Below are 20237 nucleotides of genomic sequence, written 5' to 3' on the forward strand. Positions count from 1 at the left end.
TAGATACACCTAAAGTGCAGCGTAGCACACCTCTGGCTGTAGGGTGATCAACTCCTCTACGTTTGCTTGGGCCTTTCCTTGTGTCAGCACTGACAGTCCTGTATCCAGTGAACCCCTCACTTCCAAGCAAACCAGGATGGTTAGTCACTCACCCTTTGGGATCTGATCTCTGGCTACGTTTCCATCCTCATCTTCTTCCATCATCATTTCTACTTAGCATTCCAACCACATCTAATGACCTGTCCCGTAGCCTGGCCATTCTCTGTTCTATCTCTCTGCCTTTGTCCATGCTTCCCTCTGCCTGGATGTACCCTCACCTTCTGCTTTCTGCAGGTCTCGTCCTCCTCTGTGATGGTTTGTCAAGTCACTCACTCTATGAACCTTCTCACTTCCTTCTTGTGAGCACAGACTACATGGATTCATGGAATCTTTAGTAGGTCTGTGTTTTTCTCAGCTGTCTTATTCTTTATCACATGCAGAACAAACTTGAGAAGGAAAACTGCTGATCTATAGTGGGTGACTACAGCAAAGAAAGAATACAAGGGAAATGAAATAAACCATTACTCAAGTGTCCAGGGTGTGCCTTTCCCTGGACACACTAGGGTGGAACAAAAGAAGATCAGAAACATAAGACGACAGGCAAATGCAGGAGTTAAGAGCATGTGTTCTGGAGCCTTGGGTTTGAATCTTGGCTTTCACACGTCAAAGTTGTTTGCTTTGGATGTGAGGGTAGAGTATTACCTTAGCAGGTCCCTTCTCTACATGTGTTTCTCCACTCATCATAACTTCAAGGGGGATCAATAGTCCTTAAAAATTAGGTAGGCTTAATTACAACCTCATCAGTATTTTGTAGTTCATTTTAAAGGGTTTTGAATTAAGTGGTTTTATGATGTGGAAATCTCATAACATATTTTTAGAAGATTAAATGAATTTACTCTGAACATTTATATAGCTGATTTATACTGAGAAAATCGATTTTGACTTTATTATTTAAGCATTAAAATTTTCCCTTCCCTTATGTTTATTAATGTGTCTTGATTTTGTTTCTTTTAGTATGATAGTTACATTTGTTCTATCTGAGTCACAAGAACATCTGGGCAGTTTGAATTGCCTGCATTTGCTACCAGGATAGAATGCCCACTCCAGGCAGTCCCACTGGCTAGGACTGTCTTGATTTAACTTTGCTGCACAGAAAATTTGCACCCCTTTTCAGGATAGCAGGCCAAGGACTTAGAGTCAAAGCTAAAGATCATTTATCATTTTAGCAACTCAGAGAAAAGAGCTTTAAGCACAATAGATGGCACTGATATTTTTACATCACTTAAAGAGAAAGCCCAACCAGCAGGTTTATCCTCTAGGCATCTGGGGTGATAGATTGTAGATTGCTGAATTTGATGATTGAGATAATAGAGGCTGTCAATTATAAATTGAATAGCTTTTGCGAAATAATCCATTTAGAGTGGGAAAACAGATTTAAAATGTAAAGCAGGCAGGAAAGCATTACTATCAATAGGTACATAATGGTAGTGATTTAGGAAAGGATAGCTCAGTAGATGAGGCAATGCTAGAATTAATTATGTGTTTGTTGTACATTTGTAATAATGAATGAAAGAACTTACCTCCCTCCACCCCCACCCCCACCCCCACTGGAATAAAGATTTCTTGCATAGTAAGGAAGAACTTTTCTGAGTTTGGTCTTCTAAAAGCTTAGTGCATTCACCCAGTGTAATGATTATTAGAACAATTCTGATAATGAAATTGTGGAAGATTTCATGTTTCTATCTCATGCTTAATTAGCAGTTCAGGAGACATTTATTGAGCACTCACTGCTAGGCACCAGAAGTATAGAGAGAAATTAGATGTGATCCTTCTTCTAAAGGAGCTTTCAGGTAACAGGAGGAGAGAATCACACAAACAGGACATAGACATGCATACATGGAATATGTCATACATGTTGCAGCAGACAATGGACAGGGTGCTCCCTACAAGACCGTTCTGGGGGGGACGTGATTGAGCTGAGACAGAAACATGAATGTGAGTCATCAGGGAATGAATGGTGAGGAGGACATTTCTGGAGTTTGCTAAGGTACAAAGGAAGGTAACAATTTGGTACATGCCAGTAAAATGTGAAATAGGGAGAGGAGGGTTAGGCAAATAGAGAGATGGATGATGAGAGCACCTTATATGCCATGATGGGGAGTTGGGGCCCATTTTTCAACTCAGAGGGAGTCATTGATATGTTTTAGTCATGGCAATGGACTCATCAGATTTTAGTGACAGAAAGATCACCCTCCATGGTACAGAGGATGTGGAGGATCACCAGGGAGCAAGGTTAGCATGGAGACAGGAAGATCAGTTAGAAGAGCACTGCATTGTTTCCCCCCACCACCTTCCCCTCTGGTGACCAGCCTTCTGTTGTCTGTATCTGTGAGTTTGTTGTTCAATTGTTGCTTTTTGTTTTATATCCCACATCAGTGAAATTTCACGTGGTTCTTATCTTTTTCCACCTGACTTATTTCACTTAACACAATATGCTTAAGATTCACCCACATTATTGCAAATGGCAATATTTCATCTTTTTTACGGCTGAGTAGTATTCCATTGTATATCTGTAACATGTCTTCTTTATCCAACAGTTGGTCAAAGGACACTTATGTTGTTTCCATATCTTGGCTATTGTGAATAATGATGCAATGAACATAGGGATGCATATATCTTTACAAATATGTGTTTTTAAATTTTGAGGATAGATACCCAGAGTAGGGGTTACTGGGTCATATTGTACACAATGGAGTATACAGATGCTGTATTATAAAGGTGTATACCTGAAACTTATTTAATATTGTTAACTAATGTTAATCCAATACATTTAATTTTAAAAATAAAAACAAAGTTAATCATAACAAATGGAAGTAGTCAGACGAGCATTGTGAAGACAGGCACTGGGCAGTGTGAATAGGCATGAATAGGCGAGGGCAGAGTTGGAAATATTAGGTAGTAAAATTGAGGGTGCTGGTGAAAATTGACAGTTCGGGTGTGGTGAGTTCTAGGGTTTCAGGGCTGATCAAGGAAAGAACAGAACCATGAAGTGGCGGCATTGCACAACATACTTCATTGGACGGTACTTGGATAAGATTGGATGAGAGAGAATAGCCCTCATAGCAGGAACCCTTCCAGAGACAGGGTCATGGGGCCACCACTCACAAAGATAAGGGGATCAGAGAGGGAGGCTATGTATCTAGGGCAGCGGTTCTCAACCTGTGGGTCGCAACCCCTTTGGGGGTTGAACGACCCTTACACATGGGTCGCCTAAGACCATCGGAAAACACATATGTAATTACATATTGTTTTTGTGATTAATCACTATGCTTTAATTATGTTCAATTTGTAACAATGAAATTGGGGGTCACCACAACATGAGGAACTGTATTAAAGGGTCGAGGCATTAGGAAGGTTGTCTAGGAGCACAGATACATAATCTCATAATATACAAAGTACAGTGGTGGGAGCCTTCTTCATTTGGCTTCTTTACTTGATACCTGGCCGAGGCAGGTGACACATCATTTCCAACTATTTTGACCCAAGGTTAAGTGTTTGTACAGGATCCTCATTCTTTCTTCACTCTAGTTTTCTTAACAAGCCCTTTCTTCTGATTCTATTTTCCAGTTCCTTTCCTGCCCTAGTTCTTAGGGACCCAATGCCAAAATACTGCCCCCTAGTTGTCCAAACAGTCCCATCTTTAGTTTTATATACGCTTTCAAGGATGCTACTTGAAATGTGCATTTCCTAAGGACTCTTGATAACATCTGAGCGTTTCATGAAGGAAGATACTCTAAGACATGAATGACTGATTCTCTTAATTGAGGAACAATTCCTTTGCCAAAGAGAACTATGTTAAGTCTCTAATAAAATGGTTGAATGCACAGTAGGGGTCAGAAATAACTGAAAAAAATTCAGAACTTTTTAGCAAAGATGACAATGACTTTTGAGCCCTTGAAGTTTGAAGAGCTCTCATCTCTACTCTGTTAACTAGATGAGAGAGCTGGTGCCCTATGGATTGATTTTTCTCCCTAGCATAATGGGCCTCTGTGCTGAGTGCTTGAGAGTCTCTCCCGTTTAATGTGCCACAATTGCTGCTGCTCGAGTTACAGCTTACACAGTCTAATTTGGGCAGCTCAGAATTGTGAAGTAGTGAAAGTAGGACTAGAGAAGATATGCAGACACAGCAATCCTAAATATAGTTCAACAGGCCAACAAGAGAGATACTAAAGACTTAATTTGGAACTATTGCCTGATTTCCCAGTCAGGAACTAACTCAATATGAATAACATTGAAAGGAGCTTAGAAAGATTAACATAGATGTTTAACTGCACGTATGTACTGAGATTTCCCCCCTCTCCAAAACAATAGTTGACACAAATAGATCCTTTATATATGGATGAAACTCTTAACAGTGTTTGGGACTACCCAGTAGTATTGGCTTTGGTGCTGGGGCTGGGAATTTCAGAGGCAAAGTTTTGCTCCTGGTGCCAGCTCTCTCATGCAATTTATGATTGCTGCCACCAGGCGGTGATAAAGAGTGACCACAAGACTAGACTCAGGAAATAGACTGATGGGATCTACCATAAAAGCCTTTTAAGAAGAGCTCGCTTTTGACTAAAATGAATAAGTTGTGAATAAGTAAACACTGAAAGTGAAGCATTATTTAGTGAAAGTATTCATGAAGAAGACCTGGTGTTTCCCCTTTGAACTCATCCACTTAATTGTTGTGAACTTAGATAACTGCATCTCAGTTCCCTTTTCAAGGGAAAAATACTGGTATTGGATAATATCAATTTTGAAGGTTTTGTCCTGAAATAAACATATATAATAGTAATTTTAAAGTAACAAAATTAAAAGTATAAAAGAATAAAAACTTTTCATACAAAAGAGAAGTTGATATTTTATTAACAACTGTCTTGTTCACTTAGTGAGGCTAAGGCCCATTAATTTGTGTGTGTGTGTGTGGCGGGGGGGGGGGGGAGGAATTGTGGGAGAAGAAAAATGGGTAGGGAGAGAAGGCTCTTAGTTTGTCTTTCTTACCTACTACCTAGCTTAGGCAAGTGAGGAATGAGAAATCTTTCATACAGTTTTATGGAACCTTTTTTTTTTTGAGGCTTCCCTCTTTCTCTAACTTAAGTTTTCCTTATGCTATATTTAGAAGTCTTAGCTCTAACTGGTATTTCTAAATCATTATAGTTACCTGACACTCACCTGAATTTTCTATGCTCATTGATATTGCTAACTGTGTTTTTTCTTTTCTTCAAAAGAAAGAGCTCTAACCACCTCTCTTTAGATTATTCATATAACACTTAGCACAATTTTGTCAATAAACATCTCTATAGGTTTTAGACTCCACTCCATAGTGGGATAAGGCAAAGTTTGGTTTGAGGATCCCTGGGGATCGGGATGTGTTTGGGGAGCTGTAAGGTCAAAACTATTTTCATAATAATGTAAAATGTTATTAGTCTTTTTCTCTGTATTGACATTTGCAATGATGGTGTGAAAGCAATGGTGGGTAAAACTGCTGGTGCCTTAGCATGAATTGAGGCAGTGGCATCAAACTTCACTGCCACACACTTACAGTTAACAAAAAGTCAAGAATGCCCTTCATGAAGCAGGAAATAATATTAGTTATATTAAATATCTACCCTTGAACATGTGTCTTTACTATGGCAAATAGAGACACATAAGGTACTTCTGCTGCCCACCTTTTCAGTGGTTGTCTCGAGGAGGTATTTGTGCATTGGTTTGAGTTGCAAGCTGAATTAACTGCCCTTTTCTTTTCTCCCACAGTTGTTTTTTACTTGAAAAAACAATTCACAGACAAACTATGGTTATTTAGGCTTGCACATTTGGCAGAAATTACCTCGAAAACCAATGGCATGAGCTCATCCCTTCAGGAATAGAATTGACAATATTTCTTGCTCATGGTAGAATTTGAGGTTCAAATAAAATTTAGAATTTGGGGAAACTTTTATCTGCCACATGAGCTTGACCGCTTTATCATACCTACAGACTTTTCTGAAGTGTTGGGTAGTGATAGTACCAAATTTGATTTTTGGATATTGTACAATGAAATGTATCAGCATTTGAAAAGTCTGCATAATTTTCTAAATAATGAATGCATGATGATTTAAAATCATCCATGGATAAAATATTCATCCAATGTTTAAGATAGAACAATAGGTTTTAATATAACAGTACAAAAAGTTCATTGATTGACATTCTTTCATGTTCACATTGCAACTGAACTTTAAGAAATTGCTATTTGTGGACTTTTGGTGTAACATCAAAGAATACCACAATTACTTCAAGAAGTTATTCAATGCCCTAGCTCAGTGGTCGGCAAACTGCGGCTTGCGAGCCACATGCTGCTCTTTGGCCCCTTGAGTGTGGCTCTTCCACAAAATACCACGTGCAGGCGTGCACGTACAGTGCAATTGAAACTTCGTGGCCCATGTGCAGAAGTCAGTATTTTGTGGAAGAGCCACAATTTTGTGGTATATGCTAATGCTTTTTCTTCACAACAAAAATAGCATCATACGAAACAGACAGAATGCAGAAGCAGCTGCAAGAATCCAGTTGCCTTCTAGTAAGTCAGATATTAAAGAGATAAGTGAAAATGAAGAGAATTACATTCTTCTTACTATTTTTCTTGGTCTTAAAAACATGGCTATTTTTCATAAAAATTGTATGTTAATGGTTAACAAGTTTATTATTGTTATTTAAAAATTAATTATTAAATAAATACTTAAAGTTTTATCAGTCTAATTGTTAACATGGTAAAAATTCATAAATATAGCCCACATAGGCAAAAGCTCTTTGAGGTCCCTGATAATTTTTTAAGAGTTTCAAGGGAGGCTGAGACCAAAATGTTCGAGAACTGCTCATATATAGTATAAGTAGACCAGACTTAGGCACCTTCCTATTATGAGATGGGTTTTATTAACCATTTGTTGTCACAGTACTGATGGCTGTAAAAATTTCACAGGTAATCCTCTCATGTTTTCCACCAGCCATCTTCCTCCTGAGAGGTCTGGCGCCCTCTTTTTATTGACTGTGACAAAGCTGTAAAAATGGACTAAGGGTTGTGGTCCATTCATCTGTTGGCCTCTCATCCAGGTGGAAGGAGGCAGCTGTCTTTTATGGCAGGTGAAACAAGGCTGTGAAAGATCGAATTCCAGCACACCCTGTGGCAGAAGAGAAGTTCAGTAACTGATAGTGAAATGCCGACAAGAACAGTTGTTCTCAGGCAGGAAGAGAGAACTTGTTTCTGGGTTTTTTTTGTTTTGTTTTTTTTTTTCCCCAGTGAGTCTGGCAACAGCTGGGCAATGATTTTAAACCTCCTAGGATTCTGACATTAAGCTTAAAAGTGATTTGCATAAACCAGCATTAGAAATGGAATCTCGAATGGCTGCCAACTTAGAGAACGGGAAGGAAATAGAGATCTATATTGTTCAAAAGCTAAGTCTTGGGAGGCTCTGGTACTCGGCAGCTGTCTAAACAGAACTAAACCTTTTGCTTCCCCTCTGTTAGACGGTGGGTTCTAGACAGGACCAAACCATCACATGATGATTTATACAGACATGAAAATGAAGGCAAAAGATCTCATTTGGGGGTTCAGAAAAGCTATAAATTTTCCTTCCTTTATGGATGTGTATGGACACAAGACACGTGAAGGAGTTGCAAGGTTAACTGGGAAGGGAAGTGGGGAGGGAAGGGTCAGTGTGTACATGACCTGTGTTTTGTTCCTTCCTTTCTCAGCATTCATATTTTTCTCTCACGGTCTCCTCCTTCCTTCATCTCCCCATTCTTTCTTCTATTGAGACTAGGGCCCAGGAGCCTTTTCTGTGATGAAACACCAAGAAGCTATTTCTCCAGGTGCCTCTCCAACCTCTGGGAAAGTGGGTAAGACAGGGAAGGTGCCCACCTGGGACTGCTTGACCTGTTATTCCTGTGTTCAACAGAAAAATCGAGAGGAATTTTATTGCTGCCAAATTCCATGACTGCATTTAATTTTTAAAAATGCTTTTTCTTTGCATCACACCTCTTTAACCACATGCCTTCCTTTATAACCCATTTAGAGTAAGAAGACTCTTCTATTCTCTTGAAGTGCCTTAAGATAATCACTAGGAGTGCAGATTGGGTTTTCTTGCCCTGATTGTATTACTATTAAATCAGTAACATGCTACATATACCTTTAATATATTTTATTGTCACATTTTTTAAATGATTGCAGCGAACTTTGAGTGATGACTTTGGTTACTGAATTAGGGTGGAATTAATGATGGGGGCAAGAATTGGCAAGGTAAAAAAAATAGTAATAATAATAATATAGCAAGTCCAGAATATGGGACTCTGAGCAGGCGCACACAATTGCAGCTGAGTACGGAATGGGGATGGGTGGGGCTGGGGGAGACTGAGTGATCATTGTTCCTAACCCAGAGTGGAGTTAAGTGGAGTTGGCAGTTGGGTGAGAGTGGGTTGATGATCAGACCCCTAGGAGACTTGCACTCAGAAGTGGGTTTGATTTGTTCACTGGACCCCTTCCTGTTACTGAACTCAGCGGGATCACCACTATTTAAAAACAAGATGTGCTTGTCACAAGGCAGTTTAGTTTGCTTGCCCTTTAAATTACTAAACCTTTTGCATGAAAAGGAGATGGGGGGTTCATATCCAAAGCTCTGCTTCCCCAAAGGGAACTTTAGCCATTGCCCATGTATACTGTTTGGTCGATTTCATGTTGATTTCTTTGCAGTTGGCTCTATTTATCCCTTGAGTTCCTAGAGGCCATCCTGTTTACAGCGCATCTGCAAAATACTGCTAGCTACGTTTCCCCATTTAGCAAGAATAGCATTTAGAACTGCCCAGACCTTGCGACCTTTGTCCTCTCTAACATTCCGTTTGTAAATGAAAGAGACCAGCTTTGTATGTACTGGAAGCAAGTAAACAATAATTAGCAGCAGGTAGCTCTGACTGGTATTTTCTTAAACTGAAAGCATCAGAATTGCCTTTACAAGGACCCATATTAACTGCGAGAAGCTCTATAACTCAGTTCCCTGTGCTTTGCTCCTTGATTTTGCTTTGATTGGTAAGCAGGGACATTTAGTGGGTCAGATGACATTGCCCCCAACCTGTGGCGTTCGGTGCTGACATTGCATTTAATGCCACCGTTTAAACCGTTTCACTGTGTGTGAAGGTCCATTCATTTACTGTGTACTTTCAAACTCTTTATGAGGCATTTTTCTTGAGATTTCTTACTCTCCTAAGGGCTGATGCAAAGTGTCTATTTTGGTATAGAACCAAAAATCATTAAGAAAGTACTCTCTAGGTGTCTAACGTTGTGGCTCTTCTACTTTTTAGAAGAGAAGTGTGTTATTTGAAACATCACTACTTAATATAATTGTTTTAAAGTTCCCTTGGTGTTTTTGTTGTGTATTTTAAAAATATTGGCTCTATGACTGGTAACGCCAACTTAAATGACCAACATTGCTAGACATAGCAGTTGAAGAAGACCTTTGCCCTCTTCAGAAATGCACTGATACTACACCATACTTCCCACTGAGGAATGCAGTTCTTCACAAGAAAATCGCCAAAAATATAGGATGTTCTTGTTACATGGTTTGCTCCTTAGCTGAAGTCCTGCTATTTGATGGACTGAGGAAGGTAGATGAAAGCTGGGGAAAGGTAGAGAGGAAAACTTAGCAGTTTCCACTGGCTGCTGTCAGCATAGAGCAGCGGTTCTTAACCTGTGGGTCTTGACCCCTTTGGGAGTCGAATGGTCCTTTCACAGGGGTCGCCTAAGACCATCAGAAAACACATATATAATTACATATTGTTTTTGTGATTAATCACTATGCTTTAATTATGTTCAAGTTGTAACAATGAAATTGGGGGTCACCACAACAGGAGGAACTATATTAAAGGGTCGCGACATTAGGAAGGTTGAGAACCACTGGTATAGAGTGACACAACTTCCCTCCCTCCTTCTCCTTTCCTCTCTGAAATCAATAAAAATATATTTAAAAACAAAACAAAATGTTGCTCTGATTTCCCATCTCTCTTTATCCCAAATGGGACTCACTTTTCTCTTTTCCCAGGTCTCACCAGTTGCCTGTACATAACCATTCTTACAAACTCAAGTTGCTCTTCCTTGACTTGGGTTCATCTGCCTCTCCTGTACTCAGTCTGATGGTTCTGTTATAAGCGCCTCTCACCGACATCAGGGAGGTGTTACCGGACAGCCCTGAGTCAGTGGGAGAGGGCTATTCCCAACTTCGATCCTTGTGTTCTCATATAAATGAATTTATATGAGAGACCTTGATTTCATTCTGAAAAGCCAGTTTATTAAAGCATGCACCTTTATTGAAAAAAAAAAAAAAACAACACAAGCAAACCTTATGAAGCACAGACAGGCTCTCAGCTACTCTGAAGAGCAGGTTGGGTGGGGGTCTGAGATGTTATATGCCCTCCTGTCTGTAGGTCTCAAAATTCCTCTGTTGACTGTTTTGGTACAGATTCATTCTAAGGTCTCTTTTGTAAATTTGTTGTGGCCTTCCCAGAGTTCATGAGAAGCACCTGGCAACTTTATCTTGCCAAGCCTTGAGATGGCTGGCTTCTCTGCTTAGGGAATAAACTGCCCTTTTTTTCTTTTCCCCATTTCCCCTCCCTTTCTTCATTCTCTCATTAGTGAAGTTTTGTTTGTTTTTTAACCAAATTTGCTCTCCTGTTCTTGGCTGGGGAAGATAATGGCTTGTTAGTTACAAGCTGGCTGCAAATTGCCCACACTGTTGGGCCTTGTTTTAACTTTCCTGTCTCAGTTTCCCTATTCTTCCTGCCCTGGAGTCCTGTAACCGTTTCCTAACGTGGGTCTGCTTGGATTACTGTGACTACATGTGATAATAAATGTGAAATGCCTGGCACTCGGTAATCAATCAGCCAGTTTCTCCGAGAACATGTCCAACCACAGCACATGCCCACGCACTTGAATGACGCACTCCTTGAAGGAGAGGACTTGGTTTTGCTCATCTTTGTACGTAGATGCTTTATAGAGTGCCTGGCGCAGATTAAGTATTCAAAAACATTTGTTGAAAAATAAAGACAGAGTGTGATCATGAATGACAGAGATCGATTATTGTTATCATTTTACAAATCTTTGCCATCACAACATGAGCAGAAATATGTATAGTGGTAACGAACACTTCTCAACCAGGTGTATTTGACTTTGGGTGACTGCAGGTTCTTGATAATCTTCTAGAGATGGTGACAAGAAATGTGAGGATTTTTTCATTATTTTGTATTTTTGGCTTTTTTTTTTTTGCCTTCTATTGCTCTGTCATCTTCTTAGGAATATATAATATATTCACCATAGTTGCATACAAATAATATGCAAATGAGTACTCATGACACTTATGGTTAGTTTTTTTATACTTTAGGAATTTGGGTCATAGGAAGCTCTTCATTTCTCAGTGTTTCCATTTTCTTAGTTTCCAGTTGGGAAACCAAGAAACATCGTCATTGGTGATCGCTGAGCGCCTTCTCCAAACTCATTTTATTTTAAAATATTTCTGCTACCATCACCACCAGCATCACCGTCACCATTAACATTGAAATTAGATCTCATTCAGATAAATTTTCCCAAGAATTTGCCTTGGTGTTTGTCTCCCATGTCAATCGTTCACAAACATGTTTTGCTTTGAAAAGGGAAAGTGCCAGAATAAGCAATATTGCATTCAGTATGTAAATGTAAGTTTTCTAGAACTAGGGTTGTGCTGGAGGATGAAATTAATTGTGACAGTTCAGGAGGAATTCTGCAGAAAAAGAAAATTAACATGTTAGGCCTTCAGTGGCTGTCTTCCCTGATGCATATAACGTTAGGCAAAATGAAATCTCCATGTGCCCAAGGTCAGTGGAGGAATGTTTATTGAGTCCATAGGAATTTGAGCAGGGCATGTCTCTAAGGGTTTATGACAGTCTATTTTCTTTTCTCCGTGTGGGCATGAATTGATCCATTATCATCTAAATTAGAAGTCACGATGATGGTTCTTCTTGGTTCTCTTTATTAGTTATCTTTTGTTTATTTAAGAAACTTTTACAGAAAATGTGTTGCTTATTCTGAAATTACTGTTATTTGTCAGACCAGAATGGACTATAACATTGTATTTCTGCAAATATTTATATATACATAAAAGGGGGGAGATTTTATATAGTGTGAGACCAGATCTAACTTAACTTGTTTCTTTGATTCTGGGAAATAGGCTAAATAAGACAACTTGTTTTTGCCCCAAAGTTGGATTTTCTTTTGAATAATTCCTACAATGATCATGCAGAAAAGTTATTTTTATAAATTCACATTTTTTTCTTTCCTCCCAAGGAAGCCAACATGTCTGACAAAAGTGACTTAAAAGCTGAGCTAGAGCGCAAAAAACAGCGCTTGGCACAGATAAGAGAAGAGAAGAAACGGAAGGAAGAGGAGAGGAAAAAGAAAGAGGTAACTACTGGGTGTCGGGGTGTTCGGTGCGGGAAGGAAAATTACTTAATTCTGAGGGGTGGGTCATACTGATAAACAGGATCCTCTAAAAAAACCCTTTATAATACTTGATATGAAGTGTAGAAATAGCCCACACCTTGTACAGAAATCAGGTGCTAAAGATGTTTTTGAATACTTTCCCATGAAGGAAACTTTGTATAGTATATGCTTGTGTGTATAGAAACCAGAGCTTCGTCCTTACTTAAAAAGTTTTTCTTTAGAGAAAAAGAGAATGTATTTTGATGCCTTATGATCTAAGTAAGTGTTGTTTCATACTCTATGGCAGGGGTGGGGAACCTATTTTTTCTGCAAGGGCCAATTGGATATTTATAACAACATTTGAGGGCCATATAAAATTATCGGCTTCACATTTAGCCTGCTGTATTTGGTCAAATATTTAATTAACTCATCCCTAATGCCTTGGCAGAGCCAGACCAAATGAATTTTCAGGCCTTATACAGCCAGGCCCGTGGCCAGACATCCCCCACCCCTGTAAAAGGCTTGGGAGACCAAGGTAACAGATTATAACAATTATTTTCCGACAAAGTAAAACATAATTGCAGTTGCATATTAGCTTTCTGGCATCTTGCGTTTCTCCATTCCATTCCACTGTGATTGATGCCATAGTTTATTTGTCCTTGACAGTGTGCATAATGATTTTCCTTTGGAGATCTTTGCTGTTTTACATGCAGTCTTTGAGTGACGTGGAGGTGAGAATTGACAGGGAATGGCTATTCATTTACACGCAAAGCGAAAAAAAGCATTAAGTTATTATGCTTCCTTTCCCTCACATGCCAACGTTCACTGTAGTTTTAAAGCACCTGTTTTCCTTGACTAATAACCGGTTTCCTTTTAAACTGACATTCTAATATCCAACTTGAATTTCACAGAATTACCACAAAGTGCGGTGTGATATGGGAAATCTGGTTCCGAATTGTACTGTCTGCTTCATCTTTGTCAGTTTAGACTGATGGAAACAGGCCACCCTTTGTGTTTTGGCACCAAGCAGCTTTGCCTGCTGGAGATTTGGCTTGCTGCACAGCAGGCAGAGCCTGGGAGGTTGGGGGTGACAGGTGTGGGAGTGTGGCACACCTGGTTCGTAGGCGATCCTGGGCCTCTACCTAGTTCTGGAGTTAAAGTCACATACATAGTCTTAGTGTCCTCATTTCCCAACGGACAGGGTGGTTTAAACCATGACTACCCTGGTAATACAGAGTCATGGTTTTCCATCTCAGAGTTTTTCATTTGAAAGATCCAAGTGGAGCCAGATTTGGGGATTCTCTTGGATTACATCATCTTAAAGGTTGGCCCTGGTTATGCATCTTGTCCCCCACAACTCAGCCCCGCCCCCCTTCTTCCGCCCCCCGCAAAAAGCGCTTTTCTCAGTTCAGTCTAAGCACATTTTTAGACTGGGAAGACTTGGCTTGTCTGAGCAGCCAGTGCTGTAGGACCGAAGACAGTAAACTCAGGGGTTATGCACACAAGATTCTGAGTGGATCCTGCTGGGAGCCTGGCTCTCCCTTCACAGCTCGGCCTTGGGCGGGTGTGGGACGCTCTGAAACGGTTCCCTCTGTGAAATGGAGAGAAGAGTGGTGCCTTTCTCACATGCTCTGTGAGGACCCAGGAGACACGGTAGAACAGGGAAAGACACAGAGCTGTTATTCTGCTCCTGAGATCAGCTGCCAGAGGAAGAGAAGGCAGTCCTGTGGATGGGCTGCATACATTTATTAGGATCGCCGTTGGTGAACCAGTTTCTGAAAACGCCCCCATTATTGGAAAGGTCTTATAATTCAAGGCCATTCGTCTCCTGGGATTGTAGCATTTTGTTGCTGAAAGAAACCTGGAAGTAATCTATTCTGATCCCTCTTTTTCAGATGCTCTTAAATCCTGGAGGCCTGAGCCTTCTCGGTAGCCACCCTCTATCTCTAGTCTCAGGCCCACCCCCCTTTCAGGCAGTTGTCCAAAGCAGAAATCCGGGGTAATTCTTTCACCACTCCCTTCCCCAATTTACTACAATGATCATCGGGGCCTGGACAGGCACACCATTTTCACCCCGATTTTCCTTCTCCCTAAAACCCTCATTCCAGACAGTCTTAGCTACTTAACACATCCCCTGTGAGCTCTGCTCCCGCTTGACTGGGCTTTGTGAATGCTCTTCTCCCTCTGCTTTTACTGTTCTGCTTCTCTCAATTGTCCTTCCCCCTGGTTGTTAACTCCATGTCTTTCAGTCCTCAAATGCCACTTCCTCCAGGAAGTCTTCTGGGATGCCTTTCTGCCTCCATGACTAACTTAGTCCTGCACCCCATCCTCAACCTTATCAAACCGTTTAGCACAGAGCATTAGATTTGCCTCCTCACTTGTCTTTCTCTTCTAGTAGAATGTGAACTTTTGAGAACAGGGCTGGATGTTTTTCATCACTGAGTCAATATCTAGCGTAGGTCTTGTCCCTAGCAGTAGGCCTTCAATTAAAGGTTATACAGGGGTGGGCAAAAGTAGGCTTACAGTTTTAAGTACACTGTAAATAAATATTTTTTTTAAAAAAAGTTTCTTCTTTTTTAAAAAATCTTTATTGTTGAAAGTATTACATAGGTCCTCCTTCCCCCCCATTAACTTCTTCCACCCCACCCCCAGGCCCTCACCAGCTCATTGTCTGTGTCCATGGGTTATGCATATATGCATACAAGTTCATTGGTTGATCTTCCCACCCAAGAGTTTATTCTTGTATTATTATTTATTAACTACTGTATTATTGATTTGTATTACAGCTGTATGAGTGAATGAATGAATACTTTCACTAGCTAGGGCAGACCTAAGATGCTGGTCACTGACATCCTTTCCATGTATCTGGGATTATTTCCTGCAAATTTCCTTGGATACTTCTGACCCTGAGTCTGTGGGATGCTCTAGTCAAATGGCTACTCTCATTGACTCCTGGAGATTTTCTAGTTTGTATGCTGTTTATAAAGAGTTAGAAATAGCCTTAAGCTTATAGGTTTGCTGTTTAACTTTCTTTAGGCTCATATTGTAAATAAAACAAATTCGGAATAAAAAGGAAACAAAGTGATCTTTGATGCTACTCTGCCTAACTATTTTTGCCACGACTGAAAACTAGTGTGTGTTAGGACCACCCAGGTTGATTGTCGTCTCCACAGAATCCAGAAAACTGTGTACATGTATAAAATTACCACTCCCCACTCCTTTGCATGTCAACTGCTTTCTTGGTTGTGGTATTATGGATGAAACCTGATTTTAAAATAAATATAGTGGCCACCATTTAAGACACAGACCCAATTTCATGAAAAATTGGCCTCAGTGCGATGAGGTGTGCTTAATGGGGCCACCCTGAAGTTTCGTCCTGTGCCTGGCCTTCTGCCGAATTGCCGCAGGGTAGGATGGACAGGGGTTTCCTGCCTGTCCTCGCTTGTTCTTCTAATAACCTCAGAGCTGTCTTTGGAGGAGTGACTGATAATTCTCAGCTGATCATTTTTCTTTGTTTGATTATTCCCTCTGGACCTCAGCTGTAATAACCCTTCACACACAGAAATGTCATTCCCTGGGGAAGGTACCTTCAGCATATTTTTAATTACCAGAACTGTGAAATCACTCTTCATTAAGTCATTAAAACACATTAGGATTCTGTAGTATTTACAAGGGAAAAAATAGGAAGTTTCATGATTAGGGTACTTGGTGTAACTATCTGAGATGAAGTAAATTTTGTTTAGTTTAAGGTGCTAATTGATAACATATAGAATCTGCCTTTATTTTCAACTAGACACCCAATGCACGAAATTCGTGCAAGGGGCCCAGCCCTCACAGCCCCAGCTTCGTCTGGAAGGTTGTTAGCTGTCCGGTCTAATTAGCATATTACACTTTTATTATAGATTAGCCCCAGTAACCTAATTTTACATTTTTCATGATCAGCTTTAAACATTGATACCTTTCCTAAGCTTCTGTTATGTCTAGATGGACATTTGTCCTTATTTATATATGTCATTATATTCTTTGTTTCCTTAGGAATTAAGGTGTGCTCTGGCTGTTGTGGCTCAGACGGTTGGATGTCATTCCATGAACAGAAAGGTTGCCAGTAGATTCCTGGCCAGAATACATGCCCGGGTTGTAGGCTTGATCTCTGGTAGGGGCATGCGGGAGGCAGCCGATCCATGTTTTGCTCTCACATTAATGTTTCTCTCTCTCTCTTTCTCCCCTTAGTTCTCTTAAAAATAAATTTTAAAATCTTTTTTAAAAAGGTGGAAGGCAAGGAATGAGTTTTAGAGACAACTTGTATTTAGCAGTGAAATTTTGGAGGAGGAATTCAGGTGTACTTTTTTTGTGCAATGCATGCATGTTGACATGTGATTTACCTGCTAGTATGTTTCATGAATGCTTATGATTAACATTAAAATAAATGAAAAAGAAAGAGATCCTGTGCCTTTCTGCATAGGACATACGTGACAGAAAATTATAGGTAATATGCCCTAAGTTTATCTGTTCATGGTATATAAGCTGCATTAGAACTTCTCTGTTGTCCTTTAATGAGTTTTTGTTGAAAGAATGACAAAAGGATAATGATTTCTTGTTTTTGTTCTTAGAATATAGGAATGGCTTTGTTATGAGCATGAGGTCACTGAAAGTTTAAGTGACTAAACTTTCAACAGTGGTGTTGTAAAGGGCTTTCTGAAGGGGGTACAGTTGTAAAACATTCTATAGCTATAGAATAACATTTTCCAAGGTCAGATATTCATTCATTCATTCATTCATTCATTCAACACACTTTTTTACTGAGCATCTACTATGTGTCAGGCCCTGATCTAGATGTGAGGCTACAGTTGTGAACCAAAGAAACACGTATCTGCTCTCAATAAAGCTGATGGTCCAGCTATGGCTTACCTCTTTACTGTAAAACTGGTTATACAATTCCATATTGGCTTCCTAAGATGAATTTTGCTTATCTTAGTTTTTTTCGTTTGCATTTCAGTAGCTGCTATGGTAATTCCCTTTCTTTTCATTTCCTTGCTTTCCTTCCACCCCTCTTTTAACTTTGTGATATGTGAATGTTGATACAGACCCTCACTCTGCCAGGTCCTTTTTACCATCTTAGTTCTTCCTTTGCCTCTGCTGTACGCGTATACTTAGAACTTGCGTCAGTAGTTTAAATGTTAAAATCAGAAAAGAAGGTGAACTGTGTTATCTTCACTGATAGAGATTAAACTGCCATTTTGAAATTTTGGGTCCCGCGAGACTGCTGAAAATCCTCTTGTACTTCTCATTAGCCCTTACCCACCCCTATAAAGGCTGTTTTCCCTCTAATGACAAGTAGACTTCAAATTTATGAGTGCGCTTTAAGCCAGAGGCAAAGAATAACAGTGTTGAGGTCAGCACTATGTGCAAAGATACATTTTGCTCATAATCAGGGTATAGGTTACCGACTGGGAGTAAGTCAAAAGTGCGTGAACTCTCTGCTTTAGATGCCAGGATGTAAATTATGGTTCACTGCTTCAGAATGTGCTCTGCACTCCTGGAGGAGGTAATGTACCTACCTGTTAGGGTGCCCGGCTTGCCCCTGAGGAGAAAGTGGGTCTGATAACTGCATCATTGGTTTTTGACAAACTTTAGGACTGCCTCACTTCTCCTAACTCACAAAGCTTTGTCGAGAGGTAGCTGCTCACCAAACAGGATGTTATCCAATTTCAGATGTGGGGCAAATGCTTTGTCTTAAGGAGTAACCGTGTTATGAAAAAGAAAAAAAAAAAGACCTCAATGTTTAAATTCCCCCAGAACCCTGCCGTTGACCTTTAACCTGTGTTTTGCCTTGTCACTATCCTGTCAAATACATACTGGGCACAGGGTCTGACCATAAGAAGCTCATACAAGATGCAATTTTTAGACAGGATTTGGCGAAGAAAGTCCTCCTGAGTGATTTTTTGTACTATATTTTTCTACACCACATTTTTTTCTCCTGAGTTAATATGTATAATGGAAGCCGATGCAAGTCAAAAGTAACAAGTAGCAAGACTTCCATGCATTTTGTTTACATGCCTTAAAAACATTTTAGCCCGGCGTGTTGTAAATCATGGTAAACTTGGATTGCTGGTACAGATAGTGCATTTTACAGTGACTGATTTTCATAGCTAATTTTATTTTTTAACCAGATCCCAATAATTCCTTGTTTGCATAATCTCAAACATGGTGGTGGTGGTGGTGGTGACGGCAGGGGAGTGTGAGTGCAAACACACAATCATCAAGAACTGATAGTGTGTTGTAAGGGACAAGGAGGTTAGCAGTATTAAATGGAGCAGTTACAGGCTCTTTTCATCCTTCATACACATGATTATGTCTATTTAGGGTTTTTGCCTGGTCGTCACTGCCATGCCTTTACCCTTTCAGTGTCAGCCAGGAGGAGCACACAGGCAGTTCTGTCACTAACTTTTCTTGCTGGCGTCTGCTTTTTAAAGGCCGATATGCAGCAGAAGAAAGAACCTGTTCAGGACGACTCGGACCTGGACCGCAAGCGCCGAGAGACCGAGGCTTTGCTTCAGAGCATCGGCATATCCCCGGAGCCCCCGCTAGGTACTTGAAAGTGCTCTGCGTTCCTGTTTCTTTAAATTTGACTTGCATGGCATATACCATGTCCAGCATTTACTATTATTTTACGTCCTTTTTATTTTTTATTCTTTAAGAAATTCAGCAGCTGGTTTATGCTTCAGGCGTATTTATTTTTTGGAATTGAGGAGGCTGGAAGGCGATGGGAGGACGGGTTGTAGAGTTGTTCACGATTTGCTGCTTAATGACTGATTATGTGGCCAACTGTCTCCACGGTGTTAGGTTACTTTATATTTGTTAAATGAATTGCCACAGTGTGGTAAATACAAGAAATCTTGGAATTTTTGTCTTACATTGCTCTTCGTTTCCATTGCTGAATTCCAACCTCTCAAATACGGTAAATCTGGTTATGAGTTTCATAACCACAGGCCTAGTTATGCCGTGATGAAAACAGAATGCTCAGTGGGAAATTTGAAGGAAAACTTAAAATGGTGGCAGATTATCAGCTAACTAACAAGTTTAAATGTATTTGACTCTATTGTATAACTTGGTTGTATTGCTAATTGGCATTTTCGCTGTAATACCCCTCCTCCAACTCATTCATTCCTAATTAATTGTCCATGATCTCATTTTATCACTTGGGGTTGGATATTGAACTATTTGTTTCATTTGTGTTGAAGGTAACCTGTACATACTGTGTTTATTCTGTCACTTAACTATATATTTCTTATGGGATAAGTTATTTTGAATTTTTCTTTATCCATTTGCTTTCTTTACATTTCAGAGTAATTTTAGGGTGTCTGTAAAACTATATAATATCCAATGTAGTTTTAAAAAACTCTTAAAATAATACATATAAATAAATACAATATCAGATTGCTTTTTAAAAATGGTCTGTTTCCTTTGAATTTTATTATTGGCTTTTATATTAAAATAAGTTTTTACTGATTTCCATAGTTACTCAAACTAAGAACAAAAATTATCCCATGCGCAATACAATAACAAGTATTTGTATCAATGTAGATAAGAAAAAGAGCAGTATTCAATAAGCCTACAAGTTATTAAGTGTTGCTGAATATAATTTAATATGTACACACAAAACTAAAACACCACGAGAAAGCATATT

The 20237-nt window shown here is 39.7% G+C and overlaps 1 protein-coding gene across 4 annotated transcripts in view; it reads left to right on the plus strand.

Annotated features, from left to right (window-relative positions):
* Window positions 1–12417: 12417 nt before the first annotated feature.
* The window catches only part of DYNC1I1 (dynein, cytoplasmic 1, intermediate chain 1), a 245306-nt gene continuing 237486 nt past the window's right edge, over window positions 12418–20237 (plus strand). For 3 of the 4 annotated variants that reach the window (XM_006779240.2, XM_006779242.2, XM_006779243.2), the window contains exons 1-2: window positions 12420–12532; window positions 19024–19138. In XM_006779240.2, coding sequence (XP_006779303.1) covers window positions 12425–12532; window positions 19024–19138 — 223 coding nt within the window. In that variant the 5' untranslated portion in view covers window positions 12420–12424. Of the gene's footprint in view, window positions 12533–19023; window positions 19139–20237 lie in introns of all 4 variants that reach the window. The other variant, XM_006779241.1, reaches the window with a different exon arrangement.

The sequence above is a fragment of the Myotis davidii genome, unplaced genomic scaffold (genome assembly GCF_000327345.1).
Source record: "Myotis davidii unplaced genomic scaffold, ASM32734v1 scaffold187, whole genome shotgun sequence".
Classification (NCBI taxonomy): Eukaryota; Metazoa; Chordata; class Mammalia; order Chiroptera; family Vespertilionidae; genus Myotis; species Myotis davidii.